The 16,926-nt window shown below is 41.0% G+C and overlaps 1 protein-coding gene across 1 annotated transcript in view; it reads left to right on the forward strand.

Moving 5' to 3' along the window:
• PTPRR (protein tyrosine phosphatase receptor type R) overlaps window positions 1-16,926 on the forward strand; it is a 234,200-nt gene that overhangs the window by 140,703 nt on the left and 76,571 nt on the right. Inside the window, 1 exon segment of the mRNA XM_046013982.1 lies at window positions 4,919-5,181. Coding sequence (XP_045869938.1) covers window positions 4,919-5,181 — 263 coding nt within the window.

Raw genomic sequence — 16,926 nt, forward strand, 5'->3', positions numbered from 1 at the left:
TGACCAAGAACATACAGTGGGGGGGGGGGGGGTTGGCAGATGGGGGTCGGGCGGAGTGGGAGAAGAGGGGTTGATATTCAAATTCAGACCTATCTGGATTTAAAGTCTGGGTTCCTTACCATGATCTCATGTATAAAGGAGTCAGACTGGTTTCTTGAAGTCCTCACACTCTGTCTTGTGAACATCTGCTTCTGGCCACAAAAGGAATGATGGTGAAAATGCCTATCTTATCTTTTACCGGGTGTAATTTTTCCACATCTCTCTTCTGGAAACCTGTGAATTCCCAGAAATTAGGGTTGTGTACTGTCTTTGCACCTACAGTGTTGCTTCTGGAATGTAGTAGCAACTGACTCACGTCTACTCAACTAAAAGAAATGAAAGAATGAACTCTTCCAGAATCGACTGTAAAATACTGTAAAGAAAATACTATGGGCCATTAGCTGATGACTTTATTTTAAAATTGGAACATATTTTACCCAAACATCTTTTGTGTTACATACTTAAGAGATTTTTTTTATTTAACTATACATATAACATATATATATATGTTATATATATATACATATATATATATAAAACATTGTAGGAGTTTAAGTTGTACACTTATGAGATTGATTTTGGGTTTTTTCATTTGTTTGTTTGTCGTTTTGTTTTGTTTCCTTGGGTTTGTTTTGTTCTTTTTTTTTTGAGATTTTTTAAAATGAAAATTATAAGCAAAGCACAAGAGCTTTATTGAAATTTTTTTGTAGCTTTCCTCTCATTTCTGTGTTCCTCTGACTCTCTTCTCCCTGGTACTATTTTTTAATCTCTTGGTATAGTTTGACTTTTACAGCTCCTCTCTTGTTCAATATTTCGGTTTTCTTTCCCTAATGACCAAATGACTTTATTGCATCCTGAGATTCAAACAAGCTCTTAAAGTAAAACCAAAACTACTGATTTTCCCTTGCTATCATAAGCTTCTAGGCTGAACTTTGCCACACAGTGCATTCACAAAGAGAAATCGGTCTGTGCTATATTCCAGACCACGATCTGCACAGAGAAGAACCTCTGACACACTTTTCCGGAGGCTTTGGTAAAGGAGTTGGAAAGAAGGATGTGGGGATTTAGAAGAAATGGTAGAGTTGAATGATCACAGGCATTAAGTCAAGAAACTTGGATTCTAGACTTTCTTTCTAACCTTCCAGAAGTCATTCAAGTGTTCTGAGTCTAAATGTGAAATGAGATTATACCAGATGATTTTTAAGAGCCTTATCCCTGTTTCTTAGCAGCGGCACTGTGGACGTCTGGGGCTGGGTGATTCTGCTGGGGGGAGAGGGTCTGTCGTGGGCACTGGAGGGTATCTGGCATCTCTAGCCTCTGCCCACTAGATGCCAATGGTGTCCCAGCACACAACCCAGTATGACTACCAAACACAGCTTCGGACTTTGCTGAATGCCTCCGAAGGGCTAAAGCCCAGCTGGTTGAGAATGACTCTCTCGCAACTTAATTCCATGACGACGGCCCCATTGCCAGTCACAGTGTCTTCAGTTCTTTACACATTTCGCCAGACGGCCCAGTCTCCCTCTCGAGGATTTTTGAAGTGTCTTGTAGGCATTATACAGTTCTGCTTTTCCCTAATTAAAGATGTGTATCAGTTTGTACACATACTACGTAGATTAGAAAGTTGACCTATCACCAGAGATGAAGTGAATGGTTGACTGTAAACTATGTGACAAAGGTCCTTCATCAAGAACAGAAGCCCGTGCAGTGAAGGACTCTGGACTAGAGCGTGTTCCACACCAATAAAACCGTAGAAGTGACCTGTCAAGAGCTCTCGGGAAGCCTGGTATTTCCTTGGCTTTTTCATTTTTGTTTCTGAAATATGCTTCTCCAAACCCCAAATGTAAACGGGCAGGCACATGTTCCAATGTACCTATTATATTTAGATGTGAAGAACTTAGAATATATAACATACGCAGTATCTTTTATTAAAGATATTTTTGTAAAGGTACAGGTGTATTTGTTTCTCTTCTCCTTGAGGAAAATGAGTGGCTTGAAATTAAGAAATAAAAAGCTAGGGTCGCCTGGCTGGCTCCGTCAGAAGAGCACGTGATGCTTGATCTTGAGGTTGTGAGTTCAAACCCCACGTGGGGTGTAGAAATTACTTAAATAAACAAATGTTTTCAAAAATAGTAATAAGTCAAAAAATAAGAAGCTCTTCCACCTTAAATTCTGTTGTTTCATCTTTTAGTAATTACGTTTTTAACTTAGTAGATGTGTGTTATCTGATTATCTGATAGGTACTGTTCTAGGGTGGGTTTGTTTGTGCAGTCTGGTGACCGGTCGCCTTTTGAGAGTTACAGAAACTGAAGAGAAGCAGTAAATTAAAAACCTCCCAATCCTTAGGGCATGATGCACAGGGTAAGGATATTTATCTTCAATATTTTCTATCCTACAGTTGTAAAAGTCTAATTAGAGTAAGAAGACTTGTCACTTAGTATTAGATATCTTTTTATTTTCGTACGCAGTAATATTTCTCACAGGAAAGTTGAGCACCCATCGCTTGCAACAATTTAGGAATTCGCTTTACCCTACCTTTGTCAATGAACACCACCAGTGTAGAAGTTTCCAGGTTATGAGGAAGTGAACTAATAAAAGACAATAAGGGTTCCTTTTCGTTTCCTGGCAGTTCAGCTCATAAGATGCATTTCTAGTTATATTCCTATGTACATAGTCCCTTTCCTTTAAGAGACCTTTCAGTCCACAAAAGATAGATTTGGTGGTGTCGAACCCCAGTGATGAGAACCACATCTGCAACAGATGTGATTTCAGAGTCTGTCTTTAAGAATCATGGCATGGCAAAGAAAACACCAGAGGTAACGTAAGGCGGTGGAAAGTGCATGGGTCTGCCAGTCAGAACTGCCTTAGGGCTTGGATCTGTCGCTGCTGACTGTGGGCTTTGGGGAAGCCATATTATTCAGCTAGACTACAATTTCTTAAATGTATAATTAGGTCAGAAGGACCTTTAGTGACCATTCAAACTCTGATTCCCTCCGTATCCCTAATTTATAAGTTACTTAATACAATCGCTCCAATTTCTTCTCTCTCTGCTCAAGCTTCCCTCTTGCTACTATAACCTGAGACATAATTAAATTTCATTTCACCCTCTTTTTACATAATTCCAAAGCTCCCTTTTCGATCACAATTTGTAGTTATTCAGTTCTTAACTTTGAGTCATCTTTCTTGTGACTTGGAGTACATTTCTTTTTTCAGGAAACGTACACAGGTAGCATATTTCCTGAGACCTTATCCATTTGAAACGTTCTTTCTGTTGGTTTCATTCACATGAACTTCAGTTTATCAAGGTGTGGAATTCATGGCATTTTTTGCAAATGCATTTTTTTCCTCAGTCACAAGAACTGCTGTTTTCTCTTCACATTTATTCTTCTTTCAAAGGACATACTTTTTAACTGAGAACTTTTTATTTCTAAAGATTATTTATTTATTTATTTGTCAGAGAGAGCACAAGCAGGGGAAGCGGCAGGCAGAGCAAGGAGCCTGATGCAGGACTCGATCCCAGCACCCTGAGATCATGATCTGAGCCGAAGGCAGACGCTCAACCGCTCAATCGCCAGAGCCATCCAGGCGTCCCTTAAGGAGAACTTTTTTCATTCCATATCCCTAATTCCATAAGTACAAGGTGCAGTTTGTTTTGTTCAGAGCAGAATACTCTGGACCTCTCACAATACATGACATTAGGTGGGCACTGAAAAATAGTTCTGAATGACTCCCTTCTCTCTCGTTTAATGGTTTATTGTTTACAGTGGCTTTTCTCTGACAGTTTGGTCCACGGAGAGTCCCAGCAAAGTCAGTCTGATACCTTTAAAAGTTTAAAAATGACAATCCTACCATTTCTCAATTGGATTAGCCATTCCAGAAAGGGCTCTGAGAATGGAGGAAGTGATATGTTTGCTTTTTCCTACATGCATTAAAAATTAAAAAGGGGAGGGACGCCTTGGTGGCTCAAGTCAGTTAAGTGTCTGCCTTCAGCTCAGGTCATGATCTTGGGATCCTGGGATTGGGCCCTGGTCCCGCTCCTTGCTCAGCAGGGAGTCTGCTTCTCTGCCCCCCCGCCCCCACTCTTTCTTAAATAAATAAATACATAATAATCTTTTAAAAAATTAAAAGGGGAAAAAGGTAAAAAATAAAATTGTGGTTATCCGGTGGCTCAGTGTGTTAAAGCCTCTGACTTCGGCTCTGCTCGTGATCCCAGGGTTCTGGGATCAAGCCCCATGTTGGGCTCTCTGCTCAGCGGGGAGCCTGCTTCCTCCTCTCTCTTTCTCTCCACCTCCTCTCTGCCTACTTGTGATCTCTGTCAAATAAATAAAGAATCTTTAAAAAAAAAATTGTGGTTATCCAAATTATTCTTTGGTAGATGCTCTGAATTTAATTTTTTATAGACGTTACCAGATATTCAAGTTAATACATGACTAGTGTGGATATTTACCAACGTAAGAAATTACAATTTAGAGCATGACTGTTTTTGCATTAATATTTTACAAGAATTTCTTCTCACCTGTTGTACTGGATACAGATCCCTGTTTCTATAAATGTCATAAGCCTGTATTTCATGGCTATCCCTTTGATCAGCCTTCCCTTTCAGTCATTTTGAGTAAAAACTTGCATGTGATCAAACTGACATCTGGCACTTTCATAAAATTAGCCAAATTTTCTTTTGAATGTAATTTGAGAAATAGATTCATGGACACATTTCATTAATAACTAGAAACACCAACACAACTGAGAAATCATTCTAAAACGCTTTGGTTGGGTGTAGGATCATTAAACCTCCATTTTAGTTGTTCATCTGGGTTAGGGTGAGAAGATTGTATGTTGTTGTTCAGTGTGAAAAAGCAAGCCTTTTTATCTCCTTCTGTAGATTCTTTACAGATTAAAAGAAAGATTTCAGCTCTCCTTGCGACAAGATAAAGAGAAAAACCAGGAGATCCACCTATCGCCCATTGCGTTACAACCAGCACAGTCTGAGGCAAAGACAGTCAACAGCATGGTCCAGCCCGAGCAAGGCCCCAAGGTGCTGAATGTGGTTGTGGACCCGCAAAGCCGATACTCTCCTGAGATCAAGGCTACCACCTCTGTCTGCCCTTCTCCTTTCAAAATGAAGCCCATAGGACTTCAGGAGAGGTAAGAGCTTTTCTGTATCCCTCTACAGGTTGCTTTTTTTTTTTTTTAAAGGATATTCACCAATTAAAAATGATAGAGGCAAAGATGATTGGCATATTGGGTAAAATTGCTCACCACCAAATGGACAGCAGGAGGAAGTTGTCTTTCTTGTCCCCCCCCAAGAGAATCTAGCTGTGTTACAATAATCTTCTAGTTACGTCAGGTTCTGTCTAGCTCGTGGAGACCCAAGCCACATTCATCTTAACTCCAGGACAATTTCTGTAATCATTTATTGAGTACATTTTGAGGGCTGCTGATATGATACTATCTTCTTTAATCATCCTCAAAACTCTGGTAGGTAGAAAGACTGGGAATAAACTTAGGGTATTTCCTGACAAAGTCCATATTGTTTGGGGTAAGGTAGGAGCCACCAATGTCACAAATCAATTTTTTTTTAAAGTTTGCCTATTTCCTTTTAGGAAATGAATAGTAAATACCTCGAGATCCATGACTTTGTTTTTATTGCCTTTGTGATGTCCTTATATTGACATTCTCATTTAAAGCAAAGCCAACATGGGGTGTCTGGGTGGCTCAGTCAGTTGAGCATCTGACTCTTGAATTCAGCTCAGGTCGTGATCTTAGGATCCTGGGATTGAGCCCTGTGTTGGGGTCTGCCCTCAGCAGCAAGTCTGCTTGAGGATTCTCTCTCTCTCCTCCTGCCACTCCCCCAACTCATGCTCTCACTCTCTAAAATAAGTAAATAAATCTTAAAAAAAAAAATTAAAATTAAATGAATAAAGCAAAACCAACATTTGAAAACCAGGATATGCAACACACATAAAAGAGGTGCTAATTCTTTACTTCCCCCAAATATTAAGTAAATCTTCCCCATGACATTTCTTAAAATAAGAAGCTTCCTGTTTATATTTAAAATATGATTGATATTATATCCAGCCTTGCATGCCAGGGTAGTGGGGGAAGTGAGAGGCTCTTAAAGTACACTCCCAGGTTCATTCTCCCCTTATTTTCCTGTATCTTCATTTTGTATCACTGTTCTTTTGGTGTCTTGGGTTTTCAGGTCACATCTCTAAATTTTTATTATATTTCCTATAACACGCATGCACGCACACATACACACACACATGCATGTGCCACATTCCTTCAGAAAATATAAGTTAGAAGACCACAGTGTGCATTGAAATTTTTAGTAAGTATTGTCAAAAAACAGTGAATGGAGTAAAAAGAAAGATATTATTGCAGTGATCTCCAAAGTCCTGTAAAGGGAGAAAATTTTGACTCCGTAAAAGAAGAAAAATCAAATTTTCTTCCTCCTCCTCCCAAATACTGGTTGGTTTCTGAATGGATCCATGTTGAGTCTCCAGGTACCATTTTCTTAGCTGGGTACGGCTACGTAGCTGTTTGGGCTGTAGATGAGATGGAACTTTCTCCCTGAGGCTAACCGGGGGTCAGGAGAACTGGGTTCCAGACATAGCTTTGCTATTGCTGAATTGAGCGGCTTCATGTGAGTCCGTCCATCTGAGCCTCACTTTCCTCATCTGTGATATGAAGGGATTAAACTTGACTCCTTTGCTTCCTTCAGGCTCTTTGCTTTTGTCACCCAAATTAATTTTACACACTGATGTTTGCTTCAGAGAAAACCTCAAAGCAGGTGTCTGGGCATTGGTGGTGTACCCCGAGGGCAGGGTGTCCGAAGAGATCTGCTCAGATGAAAGCAATACGGTGGTCATTTTCTTTAGATGATTTAAAGATGATAATAAAACTACCTAGAAGTCAGACTAAATTTTATTACCATCAACACCGCCAATTCTAAGGAAGGCCAGTGGTTAAATCCTCTAAGGGGTACCTATTACCAGAATCTTGCCTTTTGTAGGCTGCTTCTGGGCATGTTTGAATTTCAAAAGCCTAAGTTCAAGTATCTCCTTGTTCGTTTCAGTGAAGTGAATGTTTGAGAAGGGAGAGTACAGAGATGGCGTCTTACTCATCTTTATAGTCCACACGGGGGACTCCAGCAAAGCCAAGTGTGTAATCAGAGTCAGAGAGCCTCCTTGCCATCTGGTCTATAAACTTCCCTGGATCCCCACCCCTCACCTCCCACTTCCTTCCCATCTCAGAGGAAGAGAAACTGCTCTGTCCACAAAGGCTCCAGGTCATTCCCTCTCAACCCTGATAACTTACCCAATCAGTTTTCCTTCTCTGTGTTTCAACTGTGCCCTCTTTGCTAATGCAGAGATTATAAGAATGGTATCAGGATTAGCATGCTTTCCATATTTCACATAGATGATTTTATTTCCTCTTCTCTGCCTGATCTAATCCTCTCCTCTCCTTCCATCAGACTGTACACTCTTCAGATTTATCTTGCTATAACACTGTTTGCATTTGATGATTCTGCTGTGTAAAAATCCCTGTGTCTATAGGCTTAAGCACAGGGCAACTTGCTGGGCCTCAGAGGGCCTGTACTATTGGTCCCTGATCCTTCTTTCCAAATACGTTTGCCACTACCCCCCAAAATAAACCTTCCATTCCATCCAGTCTGTTCTCCAGGGTGCTGGGTTCATGGTCACATCTGCGTCTTTGTTCACCTGGTCCCTATTCTCTCTCCTTCAACTATCTCTAGTCTCCAAATCCCAAACAAAACTTACCTCCTACCGTCAACCGTGACATTTATCAGTACCCACAGAGATTCTTCACACCTGTGAATTCTCACATGTACTGCTCCCCTAGCAATGAGTTTCATTAAAGAATAATTCAGAAAGGGACTAAAACTGGTTTTCAAGTAGTTTATCCTATCCCTTCACCAGCTTGAAAGACCCTCTTGTGTCTCTCATGGTTCTTGTGACCTTGGTACATTGTAAACACTAGAAAATTATGGAGTTAATTAATTAATGTGCATTTGGTTCTGGAGAGCACCTGTATTTCCAAAGAGTCTTCCGTAAGAACAAATAGCTTATGATAAACCACAGAGCTGAATCTCTGTGCTAATATTACTTCGGACATTCACCAAGTGATTGAACATGTTAATCAAGTCCTTTGTTGTGTAGTTTTTGCAATATGGGAAATAGGTTTGGTAATATCTGTTCTACCTTTTTTCAAAGGACACCATAAAATTAAGAATCAATAGAAAATGGCATTTTGTCTGTGAGAAGGAAAAGGAAATCTACTGTTCTTTTTGTTTTGTTCTGTGATCCCATTCCACAAGCCTATACTAGGTCAGTTACATTTTTGAACTTGGGAAAGTGGAAACTTTTTTTTTTTTTTTAACTGAAATGACAAAGTTGAGCCTGCCATTTTATATCATAAATATTTATTTTATTTTATTTTTTCACAAATTTTTTAAACTGTCGATTGACTTACGGTTTTTCTCATCCTATTTATAAATCTATATTTATAAATTTGACCATCTAATGTAATTTGACAACTATCAGTATCTGATCAAATCTACCCTCATCTAACAAATGAGTTCCTTTCCCATGGTGAGTCTGTGAATTGAAGAGATACTTCCAGAGGCCTGCCCCATACCCACTGCATGTAAAACTTGGACCTTGTTTGTTCATCTGTGACAAGGACAGCAGCAGATGCCTTGCGCAGCTCTTGTGATGATTAAGCTAGACAATGCGTGTCACGTGGCTGGCACAGCAGGAGGCCATGGCTAGCTCCCATTCCTCATCTCTTGGCCCATCCCTGTCCTCCTCAGATTTCCTGCTTGTCACTCTCAAGGAAACTGTATATAACCCAGGTTCCAAATGTCCAGTAAACCAAAGGTCACATTCAGACCCTAGAATGACACATTTTCTTTCATTGGGAAAACAAAGAACTTGTTAAATGTGAGTTCCTGCAAATTTCCCCTCTAGGCTACTGTACGAAAAAGAAATTAACAGGTGGACAAGGAGATTCACCTTATTTCCTCATCTGATTTTTTTCTTTAGGAATAAAAGTGAGCAAGGACAGTGAAGGAGCTGTCTAGAAAGGGTGTCTCCCTGTGACAGGGCACTCTCACTCGCGATCCGTTAATGGGCTAGGAAATACATGCATCAATGGAGATTGTCTGTCACAACAGAGGCCTCCGCAGGCCCACAAGGGTTTTCAGTAGCCAGTGAATAAACATTCTCTAACTTCCCCGAAATTGTCCCTTAATATGGTTTATTTGGGTCTATAAATATTGTGCAAATGATAATGTAACACCCAGATGTATGATTTTAAAGGTTTTTTTTTAAAGGCTGAACCTGGGAGATTCTATCAAAGCTAAAAAGATTCTTTTGTAGTGGAGGCAATGAAAACATGGGCCTGACCAAGAAAATATTGAGTCTTCTACACCTAAACTAAAAGTTTTGTTTACTATAATTTCCTCCAGACAAGATGGAATGTTCCAGTTTCTGTCCCCTGCTCTCCCTAATGGAGAAGCACTTCAGTGTGCAGAAATTTTGACTTAGAAGATAACCTAATACCTTCTCAACTAATCTCCCTTTGGGACATATAAGAAAAGGAAAGCCTATAGAATAGATACAGCGCTGGGGCACCTGGGTGGCTCAGTGGGTTGAGCCTCTGCCTTCAGCTCAGGTCATGATCTCAGGGTCCTGGGATCGAGCCCCGCATCGGACTCTCTGCTCAGCGGGGAGCCTGCTTCCTCCTCTCTCTGCCTGCCTCTCTGCTTACTCGTGATCTCTCTCTGTCAAATAAATAAATAAATCTTGAAAAAAAAAAAAGAATAGATACAGCGCTGAATATCGGGATATAAAGTATACAAAAATACTCTGGAAATTAAAATCTGTCTTCATGCAAGACCCATCAATGGAAATGGAGCCAACTCCCTCAGATTCTGTCTAGGGAAACTGAGACCGGAATCTTCCCTTTTTGGTCTCAGAAGAGAACAGCATAACCTGAGATAAGGAATCTTGTCCACGTGATTTATTGAGAGGATGCTCTCAAGAGAAACCTAAAGGAAAGTAGGGGAGGCAGAGTAGGGGAAAAGAAGCCAAGCAACGAGGTGGTTTCAGCTGATCTCAGCCTGTTCACACCAGGAGCCCTGGAACATAAGTGGCAGCTCATGAATAGTTGTTGACCCTTGAGGCACACAGGGTGGGCACCTGTACCCCATGTCAGTCAACCATTGGCTTCAGGCCATCCCGGGGATGGCAGAAGCATAACTTTGTAGGCTCATCTGGCCTGGGCTACTCCCATTGGCCAAGGTGATTCTCCAGAGAAGTGGCACCTGTGTGTGCTGTTCACAGCCCTTACTCGCAGCAGTGGGGCAGGGGAGTGGGTGGGGCGCAGCCTGGCCGAGGTGATCTGGGTGGGGCACCAACCACATTACTACACTGGCCAAAGGTGAGGACGCTAGTTACAGCAAAGCTGGGTTTACGCTCCAGGTTTCCTTGATCTTTCCCACGATACTCATACCAAACAGCCTCCTTCTAATAGATACCGGTCGTTCTAATGCAACCTATGACCCAACACCACCAAACGCTATGACCCACGACTCATTTTTTCAGCCTGACAATATGGGAATCATAATGTAACCCATAACAAGCAACCATTTAGAAGTTAATCCAAATTTAGTTCCAAGCAACTTCAAACAAAACAACTCAGTAATGCTTATGGGCCCTTTACATGCATGATCTCATTTAATCCTCACAAGGGACTTATTATCCCCTCTTTAGGGTGAGGAATGGACGCTCAGAGAGTTTAAGTTACTGCCCACATAACATAATAATAAGTGACTGGGCTTGTGAGAGTGACAAATAGAATTTGAGCCCAAGCAATTTGGCTCCAGAGTGTGTGTGGTGTAGAATATTCCCATATTCTACAGAAAATAAGTAAAAAATACATTACAGATCAATGTATTTACTAAGTAGGTCTATTATGGAGTGTCATACTGATTGCCTTAGCAAATTTCATGCTTGGCTTTCAGAATGTTTTTCAGATTCTAAACAAGTAAAATTCTATGTTGTGAGGTGGATTAAAAACAGTCAAGTGGAGGTGTCTCACCGCCGTCTAGCTCACTGCCCGTCTCAGCCTTTCCTCCAACCGGTTGTTCCCAGACACCAGGTTGATATCTGACATAATCTTCATATAACCATTATGTTCTACCTCTTCCTAGCGGACACAGTTGATAGAATTTTAAGCTTCCCTTATTTTTGATGACCACACCTTTTTAAAGTACTTTATGGGAATGTCCAGAGTTGGGGAGGCCTTGGAAATAGGCACAAGCCCTTTGCTTACAGGGAACATCAAACTCTTTCCTCTTTACTTGTGGGATAGACAATGGTTGCATTTTTATGGAGGTTTGTCAGGGTTCTGAAGGGTTAGAAAAAAAACTTTAAAGTGTTCCTTATTAGGGTACCTGGGTGGCTCAGTTGGTTAAGCAGCTGCCTTCAGCTCAGGTCATGATCCTGGAGTCCTGGGATCAGAGTCCCTCATTGGGCTCCTTCCTCAGTGGGGAGTCTGCTTCTCCCTCTGACCTCTCCCCTCTCATGCTCTCTCATGCTCTCTCTCTCTCTCTCACTCTCTCAAATAAATAAATAAAATCCTTAAGGAAAAAAAAGTTTTCCTTATTAAAACAAACAAACCAAACACCAGGATTAAGAAAATGGAAGGAGGAGTTTTTAATCTGCCCCCAAATTAATGGCAAGTCATGAGACAAAAGGTGATCGTGGTGAATGAGAGAAAGGACAGAGGAAACCACCCAGGGCAAGAAGAACAGAAGCCGAGATCTATTTTGAAGGAATCGAAAGTAGTAGAGTTCTGGGGCACCTGGGTGGTACAGTCCGTCAAGCACTGGATGCTTGGTTTCAGCTCAAGGTCCTCATCTCAGGATGGTGAGATCAAGCCCCAGGTCTGGTCAGCACCCAGCATGGAGTCACCTTAAGACTCTCCCTCCTTCTTCCTCTCTTCCTCCCCCAGCCCCTGCACACGTGTGTGTACATGCACGCACACGCACGTGCGTGCTCTCTCTCAAATAAATACATCTTTAAAATAGAGTTCTGCTTATAAAAGGTAAAAATTAGCCACCACTTGTTGGCAAGCAAAGACCTAGCTTCTCTCCAAGCAGACTGAAGTGTCTGAGCCCCTGGTGGCCCCTGGTGGAGTAACAACAGGTTAAGTCCCACTGGGTCCCCCTCTCTGTGTCTTCCACTAGACACCCATGACCCAGGCTCCTGCGTCCTGAGATTGAAGTAGGAAAGTCTTCTCAGTATTGTTATCTCCACCCATTTTCAACACAGCACCCATTAACTTCCAGATCTGATCCTGGACCCTGGCTTCCTGCTTTGGTAGGTGATTTCTACTTCCACTCCCTCAATGGGGGGCAAAGCCCAGTTCTTTTCTGGGAACTCTTAGAGCCATTCTTTAGGCTCTGACCTGTTTTTAGAGCAAATTAGGCTTATTTCCCTTAGCTGCTAATGTTAGCATTTCTATAGAATTCTCTCTTGTCCTGCCCCTAAAGAAGAGGTTCTTCCTATAATGTTGTGAAGCTTGCTAATTCCTCCACCCACAATCAAATAAGAGTTTTCCTGTGGAGAGTCTTAAATGCAGGGCTTTTTCAAATGAGATTACAAGTCTTTGCTAGGGGACTATGTTCCAGGTCTGGATGTACAGGTTGACAGAATTAGGCAAAATGGCCTTTTTTGTAGAAGCATTTTAATCAGGACAGGTACAGACGATTCCCAGCATACGTTTTGCCTCCTATTTTGAGAGAGACCAGCTCTGAATTTTCGTTACTGTGTCAGGGGATTTTTTTTTTTTTTTTTAACCTTGCTGGCAGACAAATTGCCTTTGGAGTTCTTTGAAATGTGTCATAAAGCTACAGCTCACGGTTCTGCTCTGTGCATTTTCTGGATGCTGGAACATTGTTTTCCTCTGCAGTGATGCTCCGCTCTGTTACCATCAGATTTCCCCAGCTATTGATACATGACCTCTAGAGCATAACCATGAATAATCACAGATCACCCCCCACAGGTGACTGCAGCAAAATTATTTTTCACCTGATGGATTTGGGGTTTTTTGTTTGTTTTGTTTTTGTTTTTACCTGGACGTATATCACAAACGTTAAAATGTCATTTCCATTCCATAATGCCTCGTGATTATAATTTAAACACAGTGAGAGGGCTCTGTTCTCCCATATGTTCTGAAGAGGGCCTGGATGAAGGCTATTGTAGTGTGTGCAAATAGTGCCCTCTAGTGGATAACTGCGCGTTGAGGCCATTATTAGCCAGTGTCCTTTAGGGAAGAGGGTGGTTCTTGTTTCTGTTATAAATAGGTAGATAGATTCCATAATGACTTGTAATGTCCTCTCTGGCAGGTGAACCATAACCTTGTTTGACAGGTACTTTCTTTTTTTAAAGACTTTGTTTATTTATTTGACAGAGAGAGATCACAAGTAGGCAGAGAGGCAGGCAGAGAGAGAGGGGAAGCAGGCTCCCCGCTGAGCAGGGAGCCCAATGTGGGGCTCGGTCCTAGCACCCGGAGATCATGACCTGAGCCCAAGGCAGAAGCTTAACTCACTGAGCCACCCAGGCGCCCCTGGCAGTTACTTTCTAAAACAGTCTCAGTGTAGTGATGAAAGAGCTATAACTTAAGAAATAACAAATTGCCATGAACACTTTCATTTGAAAGCCATGTGCATTCTAACAATGCTTAACGTCCAATCGTTTTCATTTCTCATTCAATCCACAAGTAATTTTAAAGACAATGGGTGAAATGAAATTAATATTGCCTAAGGTGTATTATAATATATAAATCCTTTTACTCAGGAGCTAATTTTTATTCTAACTCAGAGATTTAATGTGAGGCTCAGTATCTCTCCCTTTTCCCAGGCCCGCCATCTTACCTGCCCCACTGCTCTTTCCCCTCTTTTTCTCTCTTATCTCTAGCACCATGCCTGACACATACTACTTATTGCTATGAATATTTGTTACATTTCAATAAGAAACAAAAGAATTAGTCCTGAAAATTAGGTTAATTTTATGGAAAGAATTACTTCAAAAACAAAGCAAAACAGATGATCCCCATCATCTCCCCTTCAGCCTACAAATGTGTCTGGTACTGGCGGTTGCCTTGTTAACCACCAGGAGGGAGGAGTCTGAGCTCCTCTCCCTGCACGTCCTCTCTATCACCCCACGCCACTGAGGAGAGCTTATAACAACCCTTCTTGCCCTGCTCCGAATATAGTTTCCTGGATGATTAGTTTTATTCTTGTTGTGTTTTATTTGCCATTGCCTTTTGATTTCTACAGTAGTATTTTCTGACTAAATCCCCATTCACAGAAGAATCTTCTTCTCCTGATAGAATCCTTAGTCTACCTAAGGATTCTGAAAAACAAAGTGGAATTTTAAATCCACCCTAACCAATAACGATCGTAGGAATGATGAAGCGCTAAAGGGCCTGTGACAGTGAATAGAGTAAAAGTACAGCAAAGGGGTGTGTGGGTGGCTTAGTGGGTTAAGCCTCTGCCTACAGCTCAGATCAGGGTCCTGGGATTGATCCTGCATCAGGTTCTCTGCTCAGCGGGGAGCCTGCTTTCCCCCTTCTCTCTGACTACTTGTGATCTCTCTCTGTGTCGAATAAATAAATAAATAATCTTTCAATAATAATAATAATAAAAGCATGGCAAAGACGTACCATAGCCTGGAAGTATATACTTCAAATGTGGATCCTTAGCCACGTGAAGTCTCCAAGGGTTGCTCGACACTGCTCAGAAATCTGTTGCTTTTCTCAGCTCGTTCTCATTGCCCCACGCAGTCTTTCCAAATTTGCACTGCTCTCTTTAAGTTCCTTTTCCCCATCTCATCCATAGAAAAAAACAAGACCCCTGGGAATAAACTACCTTCATACCACCTCTCCAACCCTTCTCAGACTCCACAAATACCTTCTCTCTCCTTCTCTCTTACACACACACACACACACACACACACACACACACACACCCCTCCTACAAGTCAAATCTCCCAAGAACTCATTTATCTGTTTCCTTGCTTCCTAGTTCCACATATATAATAAGAGTTCTTAAATATTGGGTGAATAATACAAAGTTAGCCTTACTCATCAGAGTTAGCTTTACTCATCTGTTTCAGCTCTGAAATGTGCATTTAGTTCTGGAAAGTCGCAGGACGTGGAAAACTTCTCACTTGCCATTTCATTCCTGGGTGCTTCATTTCTCCAACCCCGTTGTGTGACCAATGAGTTTGAAAGTCTGCTCGGCTTAATATATAAGTCTTGTAAAATTAAAGAGATTCTATCCTGAGCCTGTTATTACAGCACAGTATGCATCAAGACTCTCAGGCATGAAAAATCACGCAGTCGAATGATCTCATATCTATAAAGTAATCTAAACCGAGATCTCAGATAATTTTCCAGGTGAAGCAAGAACTTCATCTTCAAATATCCTGTAGAGATTTGTACGGGGTAACTGTCCTTATTCTTGTCTTTACTTTCCTAACTGGATTTTAAAATTTTCAGTCTTTAAAAAAAATACTCATGAAACTTTTACAGTGGGGAAATTCTTCCATCCAATTTCTTTATACAAGTAATCTTTATAGTCTTGACTGCAACAATAACGGCTTGATTTTCCATCACTGTTTTGTGGACAAGAGTATTTTTTTCACTTTAAACCAGCCTCTATAGTGTATTATATCAACTTTAAAAGCATTTTATTGCCCACTCTGTCCTCATCGGTCATGGGGTGTTAATGTATTTGAGGCAGCAATGAATAGAAAAAAATTAATAGAAAGGTCCTGTTCTAGCCAAAAACTGTGTCAGAGAAGGGCCTCAGTATTAGAGCAGTTCAAAGTAGAGTGAGTGTACTTCCAGTTCAATTGCTGAGAATCAGAGTGTGTAAGCAATAAAGCGCAACACATATACCAGGACTGAGGAGAGAGATTTCCCATGTTTTGTTATTTGGGCAGATTGAGTCTAAGACCTTGACTGGTAGATATTTTGGCACCATATACACAGAGATATCATTGGAATAATTAATCTCTATTAAATGTGAAATCCTTGAAAGAGCAATGAGGGATATATTTAAGAAGTGGTGAGCCCAAAGATTTCTAATTTCTAAATTAAATATGTCCTACTAGATATGACCTGTAGGGGGTGCCCTGAAACAACAGTATGTTTTAAAAGTGAAAACCTAGGCCTCTCTGTGTGTGACAGAGTTTGGCTTTTCATCCTCTACAGAGACACCAGTAAAATCTACAGTGGGGAGAGTCTCATGAAATTTTTAATATGGTGTCAATAAGAGTCTCCCTAGAGTATGTTTAATTGGTTCATGTCATTCAGTGCTTTCATCCCCTTAGGGGTGGGAGGAGAGGCACAAAATCAAGTGGCATTAGAATGTCAAGATCCTAAAAATACTAATAATAGGTCAAATAATAAAAACAATAAAACAAACATGGCTTAAACATGACCCCACACTTTTTTTTTTTCCTAAATCGTCGTTACTCTTTAGAAGGCTAAACTGTGTAATTCAGTAAATTAAATTGTAGATTCCTTGGGATAAGGATATCTTAACACCATTAGTATTCTTATTGCCCATCAAGGTGCCTGGAGCACATTAGACCTTAATAAATACTTAATTCCTTCCTTCATTCCCACTCAGTGCTGGTAGCAGTGGTTGTGATGGGCATGGTCAGAATCAGGAAGCAGGTGGTGGTCATGTATTAGAATGAGGGGCTTCCTGAAAAGTCAGTCATGCAACATTTTAGAGTTGAGAGGAAACTTTGAGCAATGGCCCCTAGACCTAACTTCAGATCTGAC

Source organism: Meles meles, chromosome 7 (genome assembly GCF_922984935.1).
Source record: "Meles meles chromosome 7, mMelMel3.1 paternal haplotype, whole genome shotgun sequence".
NCBI lineage: Eukaryota > Metazoa > Chordata > Mammalia > Carnivora > Mustelidae > Meles > Meles meles.